The sequence below is a fragment of the Xiphophorus hellerii genome, chromosome 3 (genome assembly GCF_003331165.1).
Source record: "Xiphophorus hellerii strain 12219 chromosome 3, Xiphophorus_hellerii-4.1, whole genome shotgun sequence".
Lineage (NCBI taxonomy): Eukaryota > Metazoa > Chordata > Actinopteri > Cyprinodontiformes > Poeciliidae > Xiphophorus > Xiphophorus hellerii.
In genome coordinates this window covers 26,569,025-26,594,128 of record NC_045674.1, presented here as the reverse complement: position 1 = coordinate 26,594,128, position 25,104 = coordinate 26,569,025, and the positions used below count along the sequence as shown (strand labels likewise).

Here is a 25,104-nt window from a genome sequence, read left to right as displayed (position 1 = left end):
TGGCGGGGAGAACAGAGAAGCCGAGGTGAGAGGAAGACGCCGGCTGTCACGACCGACGCCTGAGGCATCTTCAAAGATAATGCAAACATCGCTGATGGACTCCAATAAACACCCATTTCAATAATTCACGTCTTTTGAGCGAATTGTTTGCCTCTTTAACAAATAGGGATTACTTTTTATTTACTTCTGATTCCCTTTAAAATAAAAGATTCTTTGGGTCTACACATATGGAAACACAAGAACAGTCTAAAGAGTTTCTCATCATTTCGGAGTCCCTGCTCGAAATTCAGCGAAAGAGGAATTTCGGAGCCTCGTGCCGGAAGCCCGTTGAAAGGCTGTTTAAATCGTTTTAAACTGTGTGATTGTGAGCGTGAGTGGGAATAAAAATACCAATAGGTATTTCGGTACTCATCGGTTGAATCAAGACAAGGCAACAGTATTTTGGATGCTGACAAATCATTCTTGAGTCTTAGGAAAAACAACTGTGACAGAGACGTTGTTGATTGAAACCTGCAACTAAATTTGGACACAATAATATTTTATAACCCAGATTCAGGCTCCCCCACGCTGCCATTTTGAACTGAATAACCAGATCACACTTCATTGAAACTCTTCTACAGGACAAAAAAGAAATAAGATGAGATAAATATCACTACAGCATCATTGAAAACGTTCAACTGCAAACAGTTTATTAGCTTGCGCTACTACTACTGCCTGAGTGGTAGTTAGCACTACTACTGACTACTCAGGCAGTAGTTAGCAATACTATTACTAACTAGTATTGCTAACAGTAGTCAGTAGCAATGATACTAATTACTGACTGAGTAGCTAGCACAAGCTAATGTTAGCTATGCTTAACATTTACCCTTTGGTCTAATGATTTGTTATACAGAGGTTAAGCAGCTATATTCAACTTTTCGTTTTGGCTTGAACTGTGTTTCATCATTATTTGTTTTACTTTGAGTTATTCATGAATTTGATTCAGTATGTTGTAGTGTCGTCCCCACTAGAGAACAAGTTTATTCACTTAAAATACAATTAGCCTTTTACCTGCTATGTACTTAGCGCATGCTAGTGCTAACTGTTCGGCAATGATCTGGACAGGAAGTCAAGGCAGGTGGGAAATGTTTTATACTGTGTTAAATGCCGAGCATAAATATTTTGATCTAAATTCAGTTGATTGTCAATAAATGTTGTTTTACATAATGTAGGTATTATTTTTATCTACATTTTAATAAAAAAGTTTAACAACAAAAATCTTTTATTTTTACCCAAATATTTCTTATTGGTGTAATCCAGGCTATGCTTTTCAGTTGACGCTTCAGTAGTACTATTGTTGAACATTATTTATTCGAACTCATTTTAAGGATTAAAGTGTGCTGGACTGAACTTGTGTAAGTCAACCCAGGTATGGATCACTCCATACTGGACCCAGGACGGGGTTTGGAAACAAACCAAAGCTGGATGACTTTTAACCTAGCACATTTTTCAAGTGAGGATGGTGGCACTAAAATAACCCCTCTATACAGTACAACATCACCTCGCCCCTTCTGCCTTTGGGCAGTTATGAACTTGCATTATGATTTCCATTAAAGCTCAGAGACTGTGTCCCACTGTGATGAAAGAGACTTGTGTATCGGTATCACTACTTCAAACGACTACCGCTTCCCCTCGTACGCCTCCATTAGCTGCTACTGCTCAACTAATAAAAAGATCAAATATTTGTGAAAAGGTAGAGAGAACCTGCTTGGCCACGCGCCGATTGAAAATCACTGTTAATTTCAAGGGTCCAGGGGTAAAAAACACTTTTTCTTCACCATCTAGCTAACGTCAACATGTTAAAACTGACAATTTAGTGTGACTACAATGTTTTAAAATAGAAATATGGAGACAGTGTTTCAAATTCTTTAGGGGTGGTTCAAAAACAAATAAAGTTTGCGAGTGATTTTTGACCGAGACAATTTACTAACCACATGATTTGGTGAAACTGTTGGTAAATGCCATAGACCTCCCAGCATTCACATTTTCACTGCAGTGTTATGTTCCCAGATGGTTAGAAGAATGAATGTTTTTGTGGTTAGAGATCTTCTCCCACCTCTCAGAAGGGCAGCGAAGCTGTACAATCCATCAGGTATAGTAGACCCAAAAACTATCGAGAGTGCCCTGTCAACATGCGAGTCCCCACGGATCCGCCCAGGTAGCGCTCTCAGCCGCTTGAAAATCTGCTGTGGGAGATTGACTACTCAAGACCAGGGCTTGCAAAAGCCAGGACTCTGACAAAATCCCACAAATTGGTCAATTACCAAGGCACACACCAGCGCTGCCACAGACAAATTTTCTCTGAGCTCCGTCCGAGTGAAAACAGCAGTAACGTCAAATGGAATAAAAAGACCCCAGTTGTTTATCTACTGGAATGACTCATAGACTAAAATGCAGGCCACATGTAACCTATGACATAATCTGATTAATTGGTTTCTAATTACCTTTAACAGGGCAGCCAGACCAGTGGTTGTGAGGAAGAGTGATACGACTGGAGGGCTGTCGTATTTAGGTCTTTGAAAAATTAGGGCTACAATTCCATGGACCTATAATGCTTCTGGTTCAGAAACAAAGTTGTCTGAGAAGGGAAACTTACGCCGACGCTAAGAATAAATGTGTGCTGTCTAAAGTTAATGAGATAGCTTTTGGACAAACGGCAAGTTTGAGTGTGTACCTCTTTCTCTTACCAAGTTTCCGAATTAATCACCTTGAATAAAAATAGGGTATGAGCAGCCATTCAAGTCAAGTATATATCCATGTGTGTCTGTGATCTAAGCACCAGTTCTTATCTGGCTTTTCACTATGATTCACCTATCAAGGAATCATATAGCAAACAGTAAAGCTGTAGCTGTCAATCATCTCCGCTTCTAGCTTTTACTTCTCCAGTGTCAGTAGTGTCTCTAGCAGCTGTGTCGACCTGTGAGCTAGTCACACATGCTAGTCATCAGTGAGTTAGGCCAAGGTCAGGAGCTTCTTGAAGTCTTGGCATCCCAAGGGACCACTTCATCTGCGCGGTGATCTCACCGACAGGCCCTGCTCGCCTTGTTATATTTTACTTATAGTGTCACCGGCAGCAATTATGAATACGCACACATGCTACCAGTTACCGGCGCGTTGACTCGCGTGAGGGCCACGGCGACGCGCGAGACGCAAATCTGATACGCGGGAGCGTTAAATGGCGTGATGTGGTGTTTTGGATTAATGAGACACGGTGCAGCTGGCCTGCAAACCCGTGCCGTCTGTCACCTTTTCATGTGTGGATTTTCGTCTTGGAGGGGGGGGTGTTTCAGTGACCTTCAGCCGTTAGCTTAGCCGCCCCATGGCTGCAGGGTGGCCCAGAAGAGAGGCAGGACGGAGGGAGCAGTTTGGGCTGGGTGGGGGAAGGGGTCTTGTCTTCTCACTCGTCTTGCGGTAAGACACTGTGATTCCAGTATCAGGACTCAGAACCTCATGACCTCATGGGGCAGAGGAAGTGATTAATGAGGTCAGATAGTCCTCTTGGTGACGTTAGCCTACCCGGCAGCTAGAGAAAGCAAGTCTAGTCCCCCTGGGCGACCTCCTTCAATTCTTTTTCCATATGTGCTCCTGCTGACCCTCTACCTAAAGTCTTGTCTCTGCTTCTGCCGAACCCCTGTGATGCTCAGTCAACTGCACATCGCAAGTAGAGTACTTCTTCCTTTTGTTTTGAGATGAATTTTTTGCATTTGTGTCCATTGGCAACTGCGAGGTTGACTTGAGAAGTACTAATTTCAACCAGATGAGATTCTTATGCTTTAATTGCAGCACTATCTGGCAGAGTTATTGCATAATTATTGTGAGAAAATCTAAACACGGCTTAAATAGCGTTCATATTTGGAACAGTGTCTGAGAACTTTGTTTTTCAGCTAGAGCTAGAATAAAATGCCCTATAAACGTTTTCACATTTTGTTCGTTGCAAAAATAAACTTCATTGTATTTTAACCAACAATGGCAAACCCAAACCCAAAGGTCAACCATAACCCCAGTCTGTTTTCCAACCTCTAACAGGTTCTCTTCCACAACAGTTTTGTATGCCACTCCTACCATCTTCCCCTCAAATCCAATTTGGTTATTTGTGTGTAGAAAGGTATGTTGTTCCTAGCAACCACCATGAATTATCGTTGAGGATGGTGTGTTCAGGTGATTTTTATTGTTGGTTTTGTACCACACACAATAACTTGCATCCACGGCAAAAAAAAATCAGTTTTGGTTTCATTTAACAGAAACACCTACCGAATAAATTGCAATACCCCTCAAACGGCTTTTGGAAAACGGCAAAGGCGTGTTCACATAACTTTCTTTCAACAACGGCTTCCTTTTGGCATTCTGTTTTCTAGATGGGTGAGATCAGAAGGCAGCTGGTTGAACTGAATTTCTTTCAGTGGTCTCGGATTAGGGATGGGTGAAATGTGGAAAAAAAATCCTCTAAAGACTTTTGAGAGGCACTGTGTACCTCTCAGTGATATCCGGTTTCGATTGCTTCGCTGTCATGCAAAACAGCTGGGGCTTGAGTTAAATATCACACGTTAGCAAATGGTACATTAATTGACTAACAGTAAACACATGTATAGTCTATGTCAATCAAAAGAACAAAAAGACATGCTAAAGCTTTTCAGGGCAGGCCATCCTGTATTTTCTTTAATAATAGTGGCATTTAAAACGCTGCCTGCACCTGGCCTCGGCAGTGAAGCTGAAGCATTTCAACATGTTAAATGTGATGACTCAGAGCTAAATTAGTTATGTCTGTCCTGGCTGGAAATTGATTGTGAATACACTCCACAGGCGTGCAATGCGCTGCCGTCTCTCCCTCTTTAGCGATTCCTTTCATCACCGCCTGGAGAAATGTCATGACTCGCAGAAGTCCACGTGGCACAGAGAATCGGGGGAAGAGGAGTAGTGGAAGTAGAAGGAGGTTGGGGAGTGGTAACTGGGGAGAAATGCAGCGGTCGGTTTAAGCTTTTTTCCTATTATCCCAGTCTCTCCTCTGTCAAGTGCTGACACACGCACGCTGCCAGCCTTCGCTGTACCCAATTAAATATACACTCATCCAAGTTGTCTCTCCTTCCAGACTTTACACCATCGCCCGCCTGGTCTAGTCACATCTCCCGTGCCCCATAATGAACACACAAAGCAACATATGCAATCCTTTAATGTGTTTCGTTTCCATGGAGGCCGATGCCACTCCATTTATAAGCAACCGAGGATCTATAGCCATTACAGTTTTGGTGGAACCGAGTGCTTAAGGTGTTATGTCATCAAGGGCACCGTTTCAAGCAAAAGCCCACGTCTAGACTAGTGCGGGTCCAAATTCCCTATAAAAACAATGGCTTTGTTTCCAGAAAAACCTGCCACGAGAAACATCATCCAACCCTACACAGGTTTTTTTGTTTTTTTTAATATAATGGAGATGATGCATTGATGATCACTGCTTCTCCTCTAACCACCCAATAACGCTACGCCCCTGGGCCATGCATCATGAATGTACGGCTTGTCTGGTTATCACTTCAAACCGGCGAAAACGATGCACAGTTTTCTGTACTTTTTCCACATGTTATTAACTGGTAATTAGTGGTAGCCCAACACTGCTGTAAGGGAAGGAGAACCACAGTTTGCGAGTGGCATAAATAGCCCTTTGGGCTACAAATAATAGTCCTGACTAAGCTCTAACAGCACCACAGGGTAAACCCAAGCCTTTTGAATATCAAACAAGAAGCAGCAGTGGATTTAATGAGCAATTAGCTAGTACAGTATAGTTTGCTGTAGATTGGGAGGGGTTTCTTTGAGACATTACATAGGCGCAAAGTACCGGATCCCAAGGTGAAACCACACATCCCAAAAAAAAACCTAAACAAACTTGATGAGGTCTTTCATGTCGCCATGGCGGAAGCCTTTGGCAAATTTCATATACATTAAAGCTGCAGAGCAAAACAGAGTCATGCCCGTTATAGTTACATCCTGGAGAAATTACAGCACGTCTGTTTTTGCTTTAAGTTTAATGAAAGAGAGTGTGTATGTGCATGGGCCAGTGATTATCCCCTATGAAAAAGTCATAAGGATGACTGCACTGCACACAGCACCCCACAGGTGTTGTTGCTTGCTGTTGCCAAGCATTAGACGGGTGTCACTTAGGTTCCACTGCAATGCCACCTATTACACCAATTAGCATAGCCATATCAACAAGATAAAATTTTCTGCAGACTTACTGAGAATTCGATCTCTTGTTTTCAAAATAATGTAAAGGAATAAATTCTTTTTGGAACTGTTTTTGACTGAAATATTTTTCAGTTCACATGTGGCTTTGATCTGGGGGACGGCAGACCAGGACATAGGCTAGAACAGTTATTAGCACTGTTACCTTGCAGCAAGATTAGGTTCAAATACTTCTTGGCTTTCTTGTGTAGAGTTTGCAAGTTCTTCCTCCCCAAGTCTGGGTTCTCTCTGGGTATTCTGGAGACAAAGTTAGGTTAATCGTTCACTCTAAAGTTGTACTCGACTACAAGTGGGTAGTTTGTCCTCTAGCTGTCCAGTGTGCACCCTAATTCTCACTCACTGACTGCTGGTGATAGACACCAGCTAGCAAACCTGCAAGCATTAAGTGGAAAAAGGAAATTATATGGGTGGCAAACTAAGATTTTACTTTGGTATGGCTTTGAAAATGCCTCTAGCATGGCTGAAGTGAAAAAGAACAGCATCTGGAACATTCTGAGAGGAGCCAATGGAATATCTTAGGTTTCCTTATGGGGGCTGTGGTGTGCTGCCATTTAGCAAAGTATGGAACTAGAGTTGAGGGGGCCAAAATGTCCACCCAATAATAAGAGAGGTAGTTAACAACCTGCAGAAAGTAAAGACAGACGCACGACGTAGTTTAAGTCTAAGGTCAATGATCAGCCACTGACCTAGTGAGGTGAGAGGCCCTGTAGTACTCAGAGACAACACTTGCTTGAACAAAAAGAAAATGCAAACTCCACACGGAAGAGTCCAAGTTGAATTTCAATCGCAGGATCTTCTTCCTGCCTGGCAACGGCAGCAGTGTGCAGGCCGCTGTAGAAACAGTGCATCCTTTCAGTCTGCTACGGCTACATGTTTTTTCACCTGGTGTTGCTTTCCAACACACGTGTCACCATCACTCATAGCACATGTGTCTGATCATGCATGAGCTAAGAAAACAATAGAGCTCTGCTTGACTGGGACCCAACATGAGGGAGGCCTGCTGGTGTGGGTTTGGGAAATCACTGAAGGATGAGAAGTTCACTGGGAACGACATCCCCTGGTCCTCAGGAGGGAGGGAGTGGGAGGAAGGGAAAGAGGCACGGGTGTGTGGAGGGGAGAGGTGGCATCTGAGGGGCCTTGGGAGCCTGACTCCTGCACATCCCCGCCTACCGTGCTCAGGCAACCTCAGGGCTACTTGGGTCCTAATCAGCAGGATACAGAACATCTCTAGGGGGCAGCCAAGGCAAGTTCCAGCTGCCTTGTGACTCCCTCTGCCCCTTGTCTCTCTCTTTCTCTCCCTACATCCTCCAGCCTTAAGCAGCACAAACACACACATGCATACACATACACTTCCTTGATCTGCCTCCTACACCCATGCCCCTGTGTCATTATTGACTCATTCTCCTTGACTGCGCCTCACCCATCCAGCGCCTTCCACTCATTACCACGGGGCATTTGGGACCGCTGGATGCCCTTCCTTCAATGTTAAGACCATAGTTTCTCTCGACACCTCAACATGGACAAAGAAAGGGTTAAAATGAACTATTGAAGTTAGATTTAAGAGAGATTTTGTATCCTGGACTGTGCAAAAAAAAAAAACGAACCCTGAAGGCACCAAAAAATGTTCTTCGAGACATCATAAATTTAGCACGAACACATGATTGGCTCAACTTTATAGATATATCTTTCTGCTCACTGCCTTGCTTGGAGTGGTTTCCAAAGTTACAAAACCCTCAAGATACTCCAGCTGACTGCACAGGAAATAAATCACAGGCATAATAAATCCCCACTTTCCAAGAAGTCTGAAATATATGTGAAAAGGTGTGAGAGTGAAGAAGCATTGTGATGTTTGTATTACAGCTTTTACCTGGAGTCATCCCAAATTCGCCTTTTAAATTTGAACTTTTTAAAGCATAGATTGAATTTATGAATTTTAGTAAGGCAACACAGTGTTTTTTTTTCTTTTTACAGCTGTTTTAAAAGTTATGTTTTCTGCATTTCGTCCTGTTATATCCACAAGCTGGAGTCTATTTGAATATACTCTTCTGGAGGAGCTGCAGAGATTCACTGCTCAGGTGGGAAAATCTGTCCACAGGGCAAATTTCAGTTGTGCAAACCTCAATTTTACCATTTATGGCAGATATTGGCTAGAAGAAAGCCACTGTGGAAGGAAAGCTACAGGAAGTCTAGTCCAAGGTTTGAAAACCAATGAAGGGTTTTCAATGACGCATCAAATTCTGCTGGTGAAAATCTAACATTGCACATCATCTTGAACATAACATATTTAGTTAATGGGAAGATGAATGGAGCTACACACAGGGAAGGAAGGATCTTGTGCCCCATTAGAAAGTGAGGTTGAGGTTCACCCTAAACACACAGTCAGGTGTATAATGGAATGGTTTAGATCAAGGCATACCCATGTGTGTTTATGGTAGAGTGAAAGTCCGTACCGACTTTGCAAATCAGAATATACCTGCTAAAAGAGCTGCTGCTGTAATCGGAGCAAAAATGTTTTACAAAGAGTTGACTAGGAGAGTCAACAATAAATCAATTAATTGCATGATAACTTAAAACAAGCTCAATAATTTCAATTTGCCTGACTTATCGTTTTTCTCTTCCTACCAAAAACTGGATGATAAACATTTTCAGCCTGGTGTTTTGGTCTCAACCAGCCCCCACTTTTTTTTGAAGGACCATTTTGTTTGTAGACTTTATAATTTATTTTATCTGTTGTTTCTCTTATTTTGGATATTTAAAATGTCTTCCAGTACCACTGTTAAATGTGTATTAGAATTTAAAGTCTATTGATCTTTGCAGTATTATGCCATTACCTTTTCTTGAAAATTGTCTCAAAACAACAATATTATTGTTTAAAGCAATAACTTCTGGGACAATTTATCACTCAGAAAAAAAATTATTGTGAAAGGCCTAGATTTGACTCAGGGAGACTGAATGCGAATATAAAAACGCTTATGATTTAGACAAATCACCCAACCTTCTGATGGTTTGTCACATAAAGTCTCAATAAAATACTTCAAAGTTTGTGAAATGTGAATTTGCAGTTTGTATACAGTTCTTGGGGTTAACTAATGGCTTTTTTTCCCCCACTCTGGTTTGTGAAGAGTGAGCCAGACAGCAGAGTAAGTTAAATCAAAGCCTGTCACACCTGCTGCAGCTGTGGATAGCAAGCTTACTGTGGTCCTCCGCCTCTCTCTGTGGCATAGGGAGGGCGCTGGGCTGAAATGTTGATTTATGCATGTTGATGTACAAAGGTTTTTAATGAAGGGGAATAATGACCTGTATTTACAGAGAAAACCTGCGGGCTGACAGGCCTGTTTATAACACCGCGCTGGCCAACAGCTGTCAAGTGCATTTGACACCGAGTAGACCAGGATGTGCTGACAACATCTGTTTACAAAACAGCTCCAGGACAGCGCTAGCACAGTGCTAAGTGTTCAACACCAACAGACTGGACTAAATGCATGATTTTTCAGAGTTTGATGTTCAAGAAATAGAGCATGCGTCAAGCTATGTTTTGCTTGACAGAGCTGCAAATAATGCAATTAGTCTTTTTTTTTCTCCTTTAGGTTAATAGCTTGAAAGTCAAATTTACCCTCAGCCTTTGGGACGTGCACACAGCACTAAATTCCCACCTTGTGTAAACTGAGATGCGAGCCCAGCATGATGACAGCGCAACATAGAAAGGAGTTCTGTGCTGCGCTGTTGGCGAGACTGACGTGTGCTCTTTAAGAGTTTGCCAAGTACAATAGTGAGAGGCGATGGTTCTCCTCTATACTAATTGAGTCAGCATGCACTGCAACTGGTCAAAGTGACCTTTTACTGGATTACAGCACATTGACTCTGCGCTTCAGGGAGCATTAATAACACAGCAAACAGAAATGTAGAGAAATGTAAAGCCTACAGTGTGTACACATTGTGTTAAGTTACTAGAAAGGCCTCTGCTGGATAAGCTGTGATAAATGGGAAATGGACTGTATATGTCACGCTAGTTCAGAATTTTTAATCATGAGATTTGGTTAAGAAGTAAAAAAAACAGTCAATATACCTACTGTAGATATTTATTTTGTCATTTGCATTCGACATATAACCAAGCTAACTGGTCCCGGAGGAAATAGCCACTGGGTAATCTGAGAGAAACCAAGACTGAAGCGCACATCTCTGTTCACAGAAACAATCAAGTAGTTTCTGCTGGGGGTACACCGATTGCAGTTTTCTGTCCGATACCAATCCTTCAAAAGCTTGGCGTGCCGTTTTGGATTCTGGCCTTTACCGATGTTTTAGTCTGGTATGTTGCTAAATATAACAACAATATGCCTTGGTGCTATATTGTTGCTATATTTATTAAGTTGGTAACATTGAGGTGACTATTGTGAACAATTCACGAGCAGATGTGAACTGGTGGGTGGATCTGTCAGTATATAAATACATAAATTTGTACTTGCTCAATGGTGCTCACTGGCACTTTCCACAGACATCCATGCCCCTCCAGATTTTTGTGAACACACTGACAACAGGCCATGCCATAAGCATGATATCACAAGCATGCATAAAACAAAACCTGTACAGCTGCATAGAAGTTATTTAAAAGCAAAAATATTGTGGTTTGAGGAATTGATATTTACACTGCCTTACTCTCACTGAAAATGAAATCACGCTTCATTCTCTACAAGTAGACAACAGTTGTTTAAATGACCATTATTTAGAAATAACTACCCAATGTGACTGTGAAAATGGTTTAAAGCCTCATAAAGTAGTAGAACATATTTAAGAATGGCTTTGTCTTCACACGGTAGAAGTCCAGTTTAGTTGAGGCCAGTTATTCTTAACATTTGGGGCGCACCCCTTAGGAGTGGCGCAGCATCAAGATAAGTATACTATCAAGTCTACTACATAGATAATAAAAAAGTGAAAAAGGTATAGCCTTAAATCTGATACAGGAACTGTTTGATTAATGATAAAGGTGTACCTGTTTGATGCAGTGTAAATGTTATGGACCTCAAATGAGGATAAAAAGAGATAAAAATCAAGGTCAGAATGATGGATAGCTTCCCTTAAAGTTACAACAATGGTAAAAAGAAATAAAATAAACACAGCTGATATTCATAAACTCTGTTCTTTTAAGGTGAATTGTTTGCCAAGGTACAATATTAGCTTCTGTTTAAAAATTCTCTTCAAAATTGAGATCTTTGGCCTTGAAAGTCTAGGCTCATCTCAGAAAAGCCGTTAGCTTGCGCCTCCTAGCTAACGGCTAATTCAGTGCTCAATTCCAGTCATCCATAGCTAATATCTGACAACTTTTGGATATATACCTGCTTAGATACAACTCAGTGAAAATGCCAAGTTCCCTAATCAGCAGTAATTCAGCTCTACATAAGTCTAGTAATGAGCCATTTATGTGTATTGAAGTCTAAAAGTTACAGGATGGTAGCGTCCAAGAACTGAACCTGGATTTATAATAAATCAAGACAACAAAAAAAGACTTTGCTTACAGAACTTTGACACAAATTCCCTTACAAACTCAGAATGATTTCTTTAAAATCGCATAACTAACCTGTATCGATAATGAATATCACAATGGTAACATTTCAAAGACACTCGCATCTTCACTGCACTTCAGTTAGACGTACCTGAACCACAGGGTGTCCCCCAGACAGCGCCTTCACGGCTCCTCGGCTTCCCTCCGTCTCATAATGGGCCCTGTGGTGGGACTTTGGCTGCACCTCAATCTGCAGGTTGTACGAACCGGAGCAGGACGGCAGCTGCCAGTCAAGAGCCGGCAGTGAGGGGCTGCAGAGAACAGGACAAGTTGATTGCTCTAAGCTGAAAGTAACTGAAAGTAAAATCACTGCTTTTATTTAATTGAATTTGCAGACGTGAACTTCCAGGCGCTCCACTGTTCTCTCCATGTCAGAAAAACCTGGATCTAATAATTCCAAGCTTGCTTTAAATTAGCCCCAAATTGGGCCACTTTGGAGTAATCCAACTGGCTTGATCTTCCTCCATTTCATCATGGTCCTAAATCTAACCAACAGCACTATTACACTGACATGCATAATTCTTTAGGCCAGGTTAATAATTAGTTGTGTCTTTTATGTACAAAAGCAAATGAAAAGCAAATGTGGCCCAGTTTGAGAGCTGTGTGTTTTACATTATGGCATGACAGGTGGAAACAGCCGCGACGAGTTAAGAAAGTGACAGCGGGATGAAAGGCACTTCTGAGGCACGCAAACAAAACCTGGTACAGACCGGCGTTTAAAGCTGCTTTGTCGCGGGATTGGATAACACTGAGATCTGACGACACAAGCCCCGTCGGTTCTGAAGAGAGCGGATCAAGAAGCGCGCGCGATATCTCCTTCTCCGAGCCGCAGCTGGCATCCCTCAACGTCATTGTTCTCCAGACAGAGAGTCAGAGATTCCCATGCGAACGACGCGGAGATATCTAAACCAAAACAAACATGTGCAAGACAATATTTCTCGGCTGGCCGGATGCCTGCTAAACGCAAACCCTCAAACCCTTGACCCGAGGGGCGGTTCGGCTGAAACCAATCTCTGGCATCTCCGTGGAACTTGCGGGCTGTTTGTTGACCCAAAGCAAACTGATTTCCCCCCGCAAGGCTTTATCTGCCCAGACAGAGCATGACATCACGTTAGCTGTGGGGAGAAAAGATGGTCTAATGGCGCGACAGGCCAGTGCAGCGAGCCAGCTGATTAACTCCCAGACTGCTTCCCCTTCAATCGAGCCTGTCACCGTTACTTCCTGTTCCTCACTATCTTAATCAAACACTTGATTTCCGACAGGAAAGTGTGGTATTGGTTTGGAAAGACATGCCACAAAGGGGGGCTCACCTTGTGTGTTTGTTTGAACGTGTGTCTACACATCATATTTGTGTATGAGTCGTTATAGCAACAGCTGCATACACAAGCTGAGCAACTCCTCTGTGCGAAATATGATTTATGAAATAGCTCTGATCTTCAAAGGGAGCTTGTTTGGAAGTGAGGAGCGTGTATCTTTGATTCTCTGCCTTTTGATACGGCCTTTGAAGATTAAAAACTGAAACAATCTTGTCCTCTCAGGAAAATAAGCAAAACTTAATATCGATGCAAAAAGACAATACATGAGTCAGATTGAGGTGATGGATTGAGAACTCGGTAAAACAGTGAGCTAAAGGTTTAAAGGTAAAGATCAGAGGCCCGTTTAAGGTAGTAGAAGTGTGTGTATCTCTGCTTCTAACGGCAGTTTTGGGGAAAGTTGTATTTGAATGATTAATATAAGTTATCCACTGGTGGCACTTTATTTAGAAAGGAGGATACAGCTTAATATCTGTCGTATACAATTTGTTTTACGGTAATCTTTGTAAATGTGACTCCCTGGTGCAACCCAGCTGCCTGTGACAAACTTTACAAAGGCATGCTTTCACCATGAGCTATCGGTGGTGTGTAGATGGGGTTCTAGTCTGTGTGGGATTGCAGATAATGCAATAAATATTCTGTGGACTAGGAGGGAGCTACGAATTTTCAAAGTGATGTCAAAGATTGTAGTTTGCATTTACGATCAGGACAACGAGACCTGATCATCCTGCTCACAAAAACAAAACATGCTCAGAATTACTAATAAGCATGAAATACTCCTGCAGATCCACACGTTTAAGAAGGTTTAAAGCAGATACGACCCTTACAATCTTTAAAGGATAACGTATAGGATCTAAATGTAGCCTTGTGGTGCTCACAAATATTTTACATCTTGTCTTCCACTGTGTCAACTTTTCTTTTTTTAATAGAACCTCAAATGCTGCCACATAAACCATTTCAATGTGACACCAGAGTTTGTGTTGTAATCCAGGTTTATCCGTAAACAAACCAGGGGAATAGTGAAAAAACTTTCTTTTTTACTTAAAAAACAAAATTCTTAAGCACAGATAAAACATTAAAACACATCCAGGGCTTATATTGGTAATTTATAAGCCCTGGATACTACTACATTATGTGACACAGAATGTAGTCACATAATGACAGAAACTGAGACAGACTTCACTTTGACAAGAAATATTGCAGTGCTTTAATGCCATGAGATCTTGTCCTACTAGATCTTGTTGCACTCCTAATCAGGATAAATTCATGCCATTTCGTTGCATTTTCTTCAAAGCTCGTTAAATGAAAGTAAGCAGAAGACCTAGTCAACCCGTGGTCCAACACACGACTGGGCAGGTACAAAAATATTAACAGATTTGTGAAACCTCAACACACAATAGCGGGAGTGGCTTACCTGAGGTAAGGCTTGGGTTTAGACCAGGAGTATGGATGCTGTGGTACATCTAGAAACCCTCCACAGTAATTCTCCTTCTTGAGGCTAAGGCGGGAAGGGTACTCGTCATGTCGAAGCTCCCCTTCTGGACCCAGGTCCTCACCTCCGGGTTCCACCTTCAGACTCATGGATGGTGAGAGATCCAGCATGGTCTTCCGTGTCTTGATTGGAATTCCTTCCCCCATGTCAGCCATTCCATCTGTGGTGAGAGCATTAATAGCCGCTACAATGGCAAGGTTGGTGTACTGGTTGGTGTTGGTAAGCCAGTTCTCGTCTGTGACGCTGACCCTCGGGGAACCATGTGAAGAAGGGGTGGGTGATTGGTTGGGTGAGCACGATGTCTGCTGGTAAGAGGAGCCGCTGAAACTGTATTTTCTCTTGCCTATGCCACCGCTGTTGCCTCCGCCAACTCCACTGCAGGAGGGGGAATTCGGCCGGGACCCACGTGGCTGCGCTGGCCATCCCTCCTCTGCCATTGCGCCTATTTGGGGGGAGTTGGAGGGCGAATGGTGAGGAGAGGCTGCGGGACCGATGGCATGTGGACAAGACAGAAGTGAGGATGACCCTCTGGGCGAAACGCTGGGTGACTGCCAGGGAGAGTTCTGCGGGGAATTGTCGTAGTTGTAAAAGCCGGATTCGTAGGACGAGGCCTCTGAGTTACAGCTGCGAGAGGATATGCTGCTCGCGGGGCTTAGACAGCTTGGATCACGGTACCCATCCACATTCGGCAGCGTCAGTGTGACAATGGAGTTGACGCCTCGTTTGATGATGTGATCTTCTCTGCCGCTGGCTTCTACTTCATCCTCCGGGTATTGGCTATAGGCGGTGATCTCTATACGAGGGCTTTCCAGAGCAGGAGCACCGTTGGGTCTCAAGGCTTGAGGCAGGTAGTAACTTGACGCGGCATGGTTGTCATTTTGGACACTGTAGCCAGTCTGGTGGCAAGAGGAGACTGGGATGACAGGACTGGACTGCAAGGTGTGGTACTGCGTAGACAGGCATGGGTTGCCCATGCCAATTGGAAGACTCACGTTTGGTGTGTAGTTGTATGCATCTGAAAAACAAAAATCAGAATTATTATTTACAACTAATTCAATGAAAATGTTTTTTAAAAAATGAATTCAAGATGGTGTATCAATTCATTATTTCCCAATTTAGATAGAGCAACAAGTCATGTCTTTGAAAATGTCTGTAGAAGCTTTACTGCACATGATGCATAGTCACATTTTTTTTGCACAGCTTCCCTGTTTGTTTGATCAGTGCATCCATGGCTCTATTCGGCACACCCTGCTGTCATATGTACTCTACAAGAATTCCTCCTGCAGCTCTGATTGATGCTCCGTTTGATTGATTGCATCACTCACCGAGTGAATTAGGCCCTCCCCTGTGGACAGCTGACAGCACTCTCGCATCGCTCAGAGCTTGTGATTAAGTCAAAGAGAGTTGGCTGTAGCGCTGCACACACAGATACATAGTGGTACATGCACAGTACACGCGTAACCGAGCGTGTACTGTGCATACCGAGAACATCGCAAGTGCAAGTCAACTACAAAGTCAGAGGAAGCACTTATATCCTAACGTACATACCTACACGGTAACACACCCGTCGAGGTTGGCCGCTTTGTCAAAACTCACACGTCGTTTTTTTCTTTTTTTGTATCTAACAGCTTTAGTGATGCTGAAGGTGGTGAGACATAACATCACTGAGTCTGAAACCTGTTAAAGGCCACTCTCCTTAATGTGCTGTGCTATAATTGTCAACTACAACACCAATGTGCATCACATGAAATGACAAAGCCGTCACATGCCACATAACATGTGGGCAGAGGTTTTAAAATTAGTTTATGGACCTGCTTTTAGAAACATGCATCTCCAATAAAACAGTTGGCATTAGTGATAGAAACAATGGACATTTAAATCAAGAACCTAAACTTTGAGAAACAGTACACCCAAAAGTTTTCAGAAAATTTAATGTCAATCCCCTAATAGCAGTAAATTAGGATAGGCATCACTGCTCCTCACTACCCACCTCTGTCTGACTCATTCTGGGCAGCTTGACTGTCCTCAAACAAATAGCTGAAGTCAAACTCTTGCTCTTCTTGCTGGGAACTCATCTCTGCCTCTGTCATTATCCACTCTTTCAGCATGAAAGGTAGTGTGACCCAGCTCAGTCCTCTCTGATGCCTTTCTCTCTCTTTTCTGGTCTGAACAGATGATGATCTCCCGCCCGCTCCACCCGTCGCGATACTCCTCCTCGAGTCAAGCCTGACTGCCGTTAGCTTGAGCTGCAGCTGATTGTTTTTTTTCTGCTACTCCTCTAAACGTGTGTTTGATCTGTGCACTGCGCTGCAAGCGCACTTGACTTCTTCTGACACCCACTCAAAACACAGAGGCTTTCACTTTTACACACGGCATGATGTTGAAACTCAGGTTTTCCGGGTTCACACGCGTCACAGCTGCTGAAGAAAGAAGACTTTCAAAAAGCTCTGAATTTTTTTATTTTTGGGCTGGTGCAGGGACATGACTTTAAGAAAGGTCAGAGCCACACTTGAAGACAAAACAGTGCCTCTTAGTTTGCTTGCGGCGTGGTTTCAAAGTGCTCTGACTATCGCGCAGATTATAGCGTTCTCTCCGTGCACAGCAATTTTTCTCAATTACACTATCGTGATCAAAACATTCTCTCACCACAACTAAACCAGTATGACTAAAGAACAGTGGAGCTTATCCACAGGGATTGTGGTGGAAGCTGCACTCAGACTGACGGGATCTCGGAACGAGAGATACGTGGTCCCTCACAGAAGTCATCTGCAGCCCCTGCAACCGAGAACCTTGGGGCCACTTTCTGTGCTCGCATGGCTGGCAAAGAGCTTTGGCCAAACATCGGACGGGTCTATGTGTGTGTGTGCACATCTGGGTTTATCTGCGATAGCTTAGCGGCTCATGGCGCATAGCTGAATCTCCATGTGGTTACGCATAGCTCCTTGTCAAGTCGGCTACCCGACATCCCACAACGCGCAGATCACAGCTCTCCGTCTTAGTTGCAAACACAGACACACGCACATGCCTGTTACCAATTATGAGGCTTAGTGCTCAGGGACTGAAATGAATAATAGGCCTGCACCCGTCTGTACGAAACCTCAAAGACTTAATGAAATTCCCAACATCCACAAAAAAAACCAGTGCCATCAGCACTGAAAATTGAGACTAAACAGACTATAAAGAGCTTCAGATAAAAAAAAAGAAGAAGAAGAAAAAAGAAATCAAAGTTTGCTGCCTTGAATGTGAAACGGGATCTGATTTGCGTGGCTTCCAGCAGAAAAAGGGAACCTCAGGATATCGCTCATGCTCAGATGTTAGTGCATTTTATTTAAACATTGACTGCAGCTCGCAACTAAAAAGTAACATGAGATGGGAATTATATTGCACTTACTAACAATGTATATATCAGACATATATACATTGTTTATATGTTTTATGTACTGGCATTAGTGTGAATTTTTATTTAAAAAAAAGAAAAAAAGATTACTGAACTTATGATGAAATTCTCTACCAGCTGTGGGGGGATTGATGTATTGACGTGAAGTAATACAAAAATAATGTTTTACAAAAATAAAAAAAATAACAAATTTAGTGAAAAGCCATTTTTTTAGTCTTGATTTTGACACTGTTTGAAGGTGGTTCTATAGTGTAGAAAGCTGAAAATATAGAATTTCAGTGAGAGAAAAGTAAACGACAAACATTTTACACATTAAGGGAGTTTCGCTCTACAACTCATGCATCCAGAAACTATCATCTGTTAACTGGATTTAGTCCTTTTCCTGATCCACCGTCTCCCACACCCTGGCTGCAGGGATGCAAAGCGGCTGCTTAGTTTGCTTTGTCTTGGGCCGGCTATGTCTCTCCCTCACTCAAACTTATATTTTAAAATGGCAAACCTCTACCTCAACTTCTGCACAGAAGCCTAAAAAGAATCTGAATGTCCAACGACTCCTGGGATGACGCTCTCCGTTTGTTCCCTCCTCACCCCTAGATCTGACATGACACTTTCACAGCAGTCAGGGTTCACGAATCCGTCCCATCATCCTGAAGAAGAGGTGCACCTGCAAATACGGCTGGTAATGGCGTGCATGCACTGCATTTGAATAAGATTGTGTTACTCTTTGGCAGAGTTCAGTCAAAACAATGTGTTGTGGAGCTGGCACGATGAGAATTTAAAAGATGGTAAAACTAATTCTTTTCTCTTTTCAGTCAATAAAAGCTGGAGAAATCAGCGTTTGTTTGTTAGTATGCATTTTATATTAAAATCAAACATTGGGGGGGATTATGAAGCCATATGTAAAAGTTACCTTCCTCTGCAGACTTCATATCGGCGGCGGCGGTAGGTTTGAGACGCTGGAGTCCCCGCTCCTGTCCGGCTGCTGCTCCGAAGTTGAACTTGGCTTTGACGCTCAGGCTGGAGGTATCCTGCATTCAACAAGCGACGCGCAACTTTCGTCCGGCTGCGCTCAACGTGCACCAACGTCTTCGCCGACGGTACTAGTCGAGAGCGGCAGCGCTGCTTTGCGTCACACGCCGTAAGGCATAACTCGCTTTCGGAATCTTTAAAACGGGAGCGTGAACTGTTCTTCTGAGCACGAGCGAGAGGAGTAAGTCGTATCGGAAAGGGGAAGGAAGAGAGAGGGGGGGGAGGAAGAGTGGCAGCGTTTGGAACCGGGTTGAGGTGGGTTTCGGATCGCTTCTGAGCGGTGAAGGTTCTTTGAGAAGTCTCCACAGTTGGGATGACGCAGCTCGGTTTGTCAGAGGAGCCGGCTCCGGTGCTTTTAAAGCTGGAAAACACCCTCCGTCCGCGCGCCGCCCATTCCACAGGATGACGCGGCCGGCTTTCTGCAACCTCCTGGAGCGCCTGATGATGTCTTCCACCCAGGGAACCCTCCGGGGGAGGTGGAGGGAATGGCGTTGAGCGTTTGGGGGAGAGAGAGAGAGAGAGAGAGAGAGAGAGAGAGAGAGAGAGTGAGAGAGAGAGAGAGAGAGAGAGAGAGAGAGAGAGAGAGAGAGAGAGAAAGTTACACCGACGTCTTCCATATCGACAAAATGATCAGTCTGCATTATTCTGTTGATAATGTTGCCCCCTCAGTGTAAAGTGAGCTTTCCATATGAGTAAACAATCCCTCCGCCCCCAAATAAATAAATACTTTTTTTTTTTAAGTTTCACGGTTTCTATTATTTTATTTTATTTTTTCAAAATGCAAAAATAGGATTTTCTCAGTTCTGAAGATGCCCATCATCTAATTACGAGAAAATTGAGAAACTGACGCCAACATCAATGTTCAAATCTCATTCTTCACCACATACCAGACTGACAAAGCATGGGATTTCGCTTAGCTACTTTCACAGGTCTGGAAAAGTATGGAAAAGAAGGCAGAGTACGAGAAAATATTTGTTTTTCTGAAATGTATTCCCTGTTCAATTCTCTCCTTTCTTCATTATTTTTTTTCTGTGCCTTCTTTCTTCCATTCCTTCCTGACTTTTTTTGTTTTTTCCCTTCTTTCTTCCTCCTTTTTTATTGATAAAAAAAACCAAATTAAATACAAAAATCCTCTATGTAAATCTTGTCATGACTCACATCATCCAAGTATTATTTTTTTTTTTATATAAATGTCGTTGTGGTTGGCGATCCTGTGGACAGGCAGGATCTCTGGTAGCAGTCAGTCTTGCAGTGAATCTGAAGAAGCCTCTGACAGAAGACTGATTCTCATGATGGACATGGCACACTAACAACTCAACAGAAGAGATGATATTCCACAGGAACACGTCATGAGTGGCACCATCAGTTGTTGGCCAGCACTGATATTTCACCTCATTTGCTTTTTTTCATCTTTAAGTCTCTGTCTGGCAGATTGCCGGGCAGAGAGATGTTGGAGTAGGGGATATGATGCTTGCCCATTATTTTTGAAGAAAGACATGTTTTGAGAATTTTCCTTCTGTCTTTGCTTTTTGTCCTGCTCTGCATCCAACCATCCTTCTTTTTAACAATTGATTATTATTAAATTATTTTTCCATCCCCTTACTCCTTCTGTATTTTGCTACATCTTTTCTTTCTGCGTTTCTTATTTCCCCCCCTTCTTTCTCCCTTCGTTTCAGTGGTTTGTTGCTTAATTCCTTCTTTCCGTTTTCCTTTGTTGCTTCCTTCGTCTGGTTTTTGCCGGTCTTGCATTCGAACTCAGATTTTATCCTGGAAAAGTGTGAACTTTGGACATGATCTGCACATCGTGAAAACAGAGAGCGAAAAAAAAAAAAAAAACAAGACGTGAATTTTGTGGTAAAAACTCTGTCAGCTGCTGTTGTCAGAATTTCACCGTAAAATTATGAGAAAAACTTTTTTTTTGTCTTTCACTTTAACCATAAAGACATTGTTGACTTGATGGTTTAAAAAATGAAAATGTTTTAACAAAAGGAGAATAGGAGTGTTTTTCCTAAAACGAACATAAAAACAACCTGCAAAATGAACGTAAAAAATGTAAAATGCACAAGTGGTAATTTTCACCGATTAGTTCCACATCAGATTGAAATCGTTTTCTAGTTTCACAGATTTTTCGGGGAGCAATTTTACTATTAGCAATCGCTGTTAAATATACAGATATTTTTACAGTATAAAACTTTAAAAGATGAATTTATTTCAGATTATGTTACACATCATAGTGGCGACAGACTTGTTTGCCCCTGGTTTAAACCCCAGCTAATGTAAATTATCTTTTTCAAGAGATTTTTTTTACGCTAGCGGCTTTGCTAAAATATGAATGGACGCTAAATAGATTGCAGCAAGCCGTAAGTCTCCCCAGATGTTATTGTGTACACCTGTCTCAATGGTATCTTTTACACACAAAGCCACCCGTCCGTCCCATGAATCCCTCAACCTTATCTCAGAAGCTGGCTTTTGTGCCTCGTGTTGATAACAGCCTTGATGGTCTGGTTCTCTTGTTTGGCCTGTTTGAAGCTCATCTGGTTTTTCTTACGGAGAACTGAAATATTGACTCATTCTGCCACAGAAAACCTTTCCGTCGTAATTCTATCTTGTTCCGCTCATGCCAAGAGAACACAGTGGAAGAGATAATATATTTCATTGTCCAACTTCGTTTTGGACTTCTGGGCGTAGAGGTGAGCTGCAGCGTTAAATGACAAAAAAAATTTTTTTTTCCCAAATGCAAGTAATACACAATGTGGATGTGGAAAAAAAAAAAAGACTCAAAGCCAGGGCAATTTGTGGTGTGATGGTGTGAGGTGCCTCATATAACCAAGGTATTTCTTTACGCAACCATGCCGGGTTTGACTCCAAACATATGTACCTTTGTTACATATCTTCTCCTTTCTTTTATGATTATTGTAAGAACATGATATAAGCTCCACAAAATCTTTTTGAAATGCACAAAACCAAAGTTCTTTAAAACGTTACATTAGTAAATTTGAGACATTGGGTTTGGGCTTCGGCTAAGCTATAAGTCACCCTTAAAAGATGGTGAGCTGCTATATACCTTTCTAAGTAGCTAATATGCAACTTTAATGTTGCACCATAAATCTGGAACAAATTTCCAGAATTCTGCAACACAGCTGAAACACTGAGTTCCTTTAAACCAAGGCTAAAATCCTCACCTGTTTAGAGTTGCTTTCGACCCATTATCGCTGGAAGGTTGCCCAACATGGTTGATGTTTATTGACAATTTTGATGATGACACTTGACAAAATATAATGCTTCACAACTGGTGACGGTATGTGTACTGTAATGGGTTTTTTATGTTTTATTGATGTAAAGGACTTTGAACTGCCTCAGTGATGAAATGTGCTACACAAATAAACTTGATTGAAACTTGATTGATTATAATACATAACTATAATACATAACACATACAGTAACTATCTATAGCTAAGTCAAGCTGCTCCATATATATATATATTTTTTAGCATAAATATTGTAACTTAGAGACATCACATATATTCCACTGCTGCAAAACTCACATACGTGCTACACCAACGTCAAAGCAATCACCCAATAATAATTCAGGTTAAACTATGCAGATGCTCTGTCTACACTGATGAAATATTCAGTTACATCTGTTTGCTGAATGCATGGAATGGTTGCAATAGAAAATTAACTGTACCTAGCTTCTTATTATATTAGCTATTAAGGGTGTTTTCACACCTGATAGTCTGGTAGTCTCGGTTCGATTGGGTTCAAAATTGCAACATTTGTTACATTTTCAACTGGTGCAGTTCTCTTTGCCACTGCACTGTGGCAAATAATCCAGACTATATGAAAAATCTGTCCCGCCCCCCGCCCACCTGTGGTGGCGCTGCACCAAGAACTGCTGAAGGAAACGACACAAAAATCTCAGAAGGAAACATAAGCACAAGTTCCTTCTTCACAAAAAGTAAACAAAACCTGGAGTAGCGTCAGATTTTAGTGTCTGCAGGATTTCTCTTTTGTTTTTGATAAAGTCTACTGTATGTCCACTGCTAGACTTGCACGTTTGTTTTGACTGTATTTACCCAGGATGCCATGCACTATGGTCTACTTCCTGCTTTTGGAGAGGTCTCCGGTCCGCTTCCATCCACATATTCTCTCGAACCGCACCAGAGTTCACTTTAATTGAACCGAGACCCAGGTTTTTAGGAGGACCAGCATCGTTCAACAGGACCAGAGTTGGCTTTTTTCCATCCGTGTCAGAGTTCTATTGCTCATTTACGCCTCCCCGCCCCAAAAAACTGACTTTGTAGACAAATTATCTAAAGTTTGATTAAAGCGGACTAAACAGGGTTGGTGTGAATGCTCCCTGTGACAGTGAACACAGCTTTGAACTTTCTTCCTGAGGTGATTGTCTGATTATCAAGTCATGAAGAAAAACAAGATGGCGACACTGCCTTTAAAAGTAACTTACTAAGCAATTCATCAACAACATGCCATGATGTACAGTATATTGTGTGTGATGGTTCATAAATTGCTTTTCATTTCTCCAAGCTTTGACTTTGTACGAAGTGTCTGTAGCAAGAGAAGCGACATCTAAAAATGAAAGGTAAAGTGTTGGTGGATGTTAGATTAATAGTCAATCTTGTCATCCTCACCTGTTAACTGATTTGAAAAGTTGCTGCAAATCAGTAAGAACATCCAACAGACCTGAGCGTTAAATAATAAAACCAACACTGTCAGCTTGCACTGACAAATTTCAAATAGGGTCAGTTCAATGACACTGTAATACTCGCACACGTTTTTATGTAAGAAAAATTATTTTAAAAACCGTAATGTCATCACATCATTTGTTCCTATCATCATAATTAACGATGGCTTTGAGAAGCTACAATGACATTTACTTTGAATGCCTTCCAGGTTCCTTGACAAAAAAAAATATATAAAAAGGAGTTGCTTGTGTCTGAAATGTTTCTGGCAAGCTCGAGGATGATCACACATAATCAGAAACAGACTGACTTCTGGGGGAAGGCAGGCAAGGCGAGGCAGAGCTGTGGGGCAACGCTGCCTGCACCAGAGGAAAGTAATGGGACGCGGTGTTTTCTTTGCCTACAGAAGCCTTTTGGCGTCAGCTGCGGTTTGGCCGACGAGCGTGTGTGAGCTCAAAGATAAAAAAGCGGGATCACGTAGTTTGGGAGATGAATTATCCTAAAACTTAGCGGTGGGAGAAAAAGTAGCCGATGGGCACCAGCCAACGGGCGCAACTCGCCGAGCAACTTTAAGCTTATCATGATGGATTCTGTAATGCTGAGGGAAGCAACAGTAGCTAACGTTGTGTCAACAGTTACCGAGGCTTAGTTACAGGGACTGTAGCCACTGGGTATTAAGCAGTGAAAAGGGTCATTCTTAAAGATTGATTAAAAAATTATATATATAAAAATGTGAAGTAATGCTTATTACAACAAATGTAAAGAGGTGACTATTTTTCTTTTTTGCCAGGAGAATTTCAGTATATTGCAACTATACTTTGCAGTTACTTGCCAAACAATCCAGACACCTTTTTCATTCTTCAAACTCTTTCTCATTACTGCAACAAACTACAGTGGACTGTGATCAGACTATTGGCGATCAATCAACAGAAGGTGTTAAACGGACACTGGACAGCTTTTGAAAATGAATCTTTGCGAAATCCATCAAGCTCAGTCCGACTGGATGCGCAGTGTCTGTGCGCGTCAAATCTAAAGTCTTGGCACAAATTCTGAATTTGATTCAGGCCTGGACTTTGACTAGGTCATTCCAATACTTGAAAACCAATTCTTGTACTGGGTTAACGTGTGGGTTGTTCCGCTGGAGCGTTAAAACTTGCTTTCAGCATCGTTCAATTTCCCTTCAACACCGACCCAATTTCACCAATTTTACGCTATTGTGCTGGATTTTATTAGTTAAAAAGTATTAATTAAAAATTCACTTCCTTGATTGTGGAAAAATGTGAAAACCATCGTCCTCCTTCCGCATCACAATTAAAAGCTACTTTACGTGGGTGTTTTTACATATCAAA

At 42.1% G+C, this 25,104-nt stretch overlaps 1 protein-coding gene and 1 long non-coding RNA gene across 4 annotated transcripts in view; one reads left to right on the top strand and one right to left on the bottom strand.

Annotated features, from left to right (window-relative positions):
• Nucleotides 1-19,447, bottom strand: part of nfatc1 (nuclear factor of activated T cells 1) — a 73,087-nt gene extending 53,640 nt beyond the window's left edge. The window contains exons 1-3 of one of the 3 annotated variants that reach the window (XM_032559336.1): nucleotides 18,937-19,447; nucleotides 14,552-15,644; nucleotides 11,916-12,075 (exon numbers count right to left, since the gene is read on the bottom strand). In XM_032559336.1, the coding sequence (XP_032415227.1) occupies nucleotides 11,916-12,075; nucleotides 14,552-15,644; nucleotides 18,937-19,060 (1,377 nt within the window). In that variant the 5' untranslated portion in view covers nucleotides 19,061-19,447. Of the gene's footprint in view, nucleotides 1-11,915; nucleotides 12,076-14,551; nucleotides 15,645-16,619; nucleotides 16,786-18,936 lie in introns of those variants that run through there. The other 2 variants (XM_032559338.1, XM_032559337.1) reach the window with 2 other exon arrangements.
• Nucleotides 11-23,873, top strand: LOC116717749 (uncharacterized). The gene is made up of 3 exons (XR_004338798.1): nucleotides 11-396; nucleotides 5,806-5,809; nucleotides 23,860-23,873. It is a non-coding gene; the product is annotated as an uncharacterized LOC116717749 (long non-coding RNA).
• Nucleotides 23,874-25,104: the final 1,231 nt, after the last annotated feature.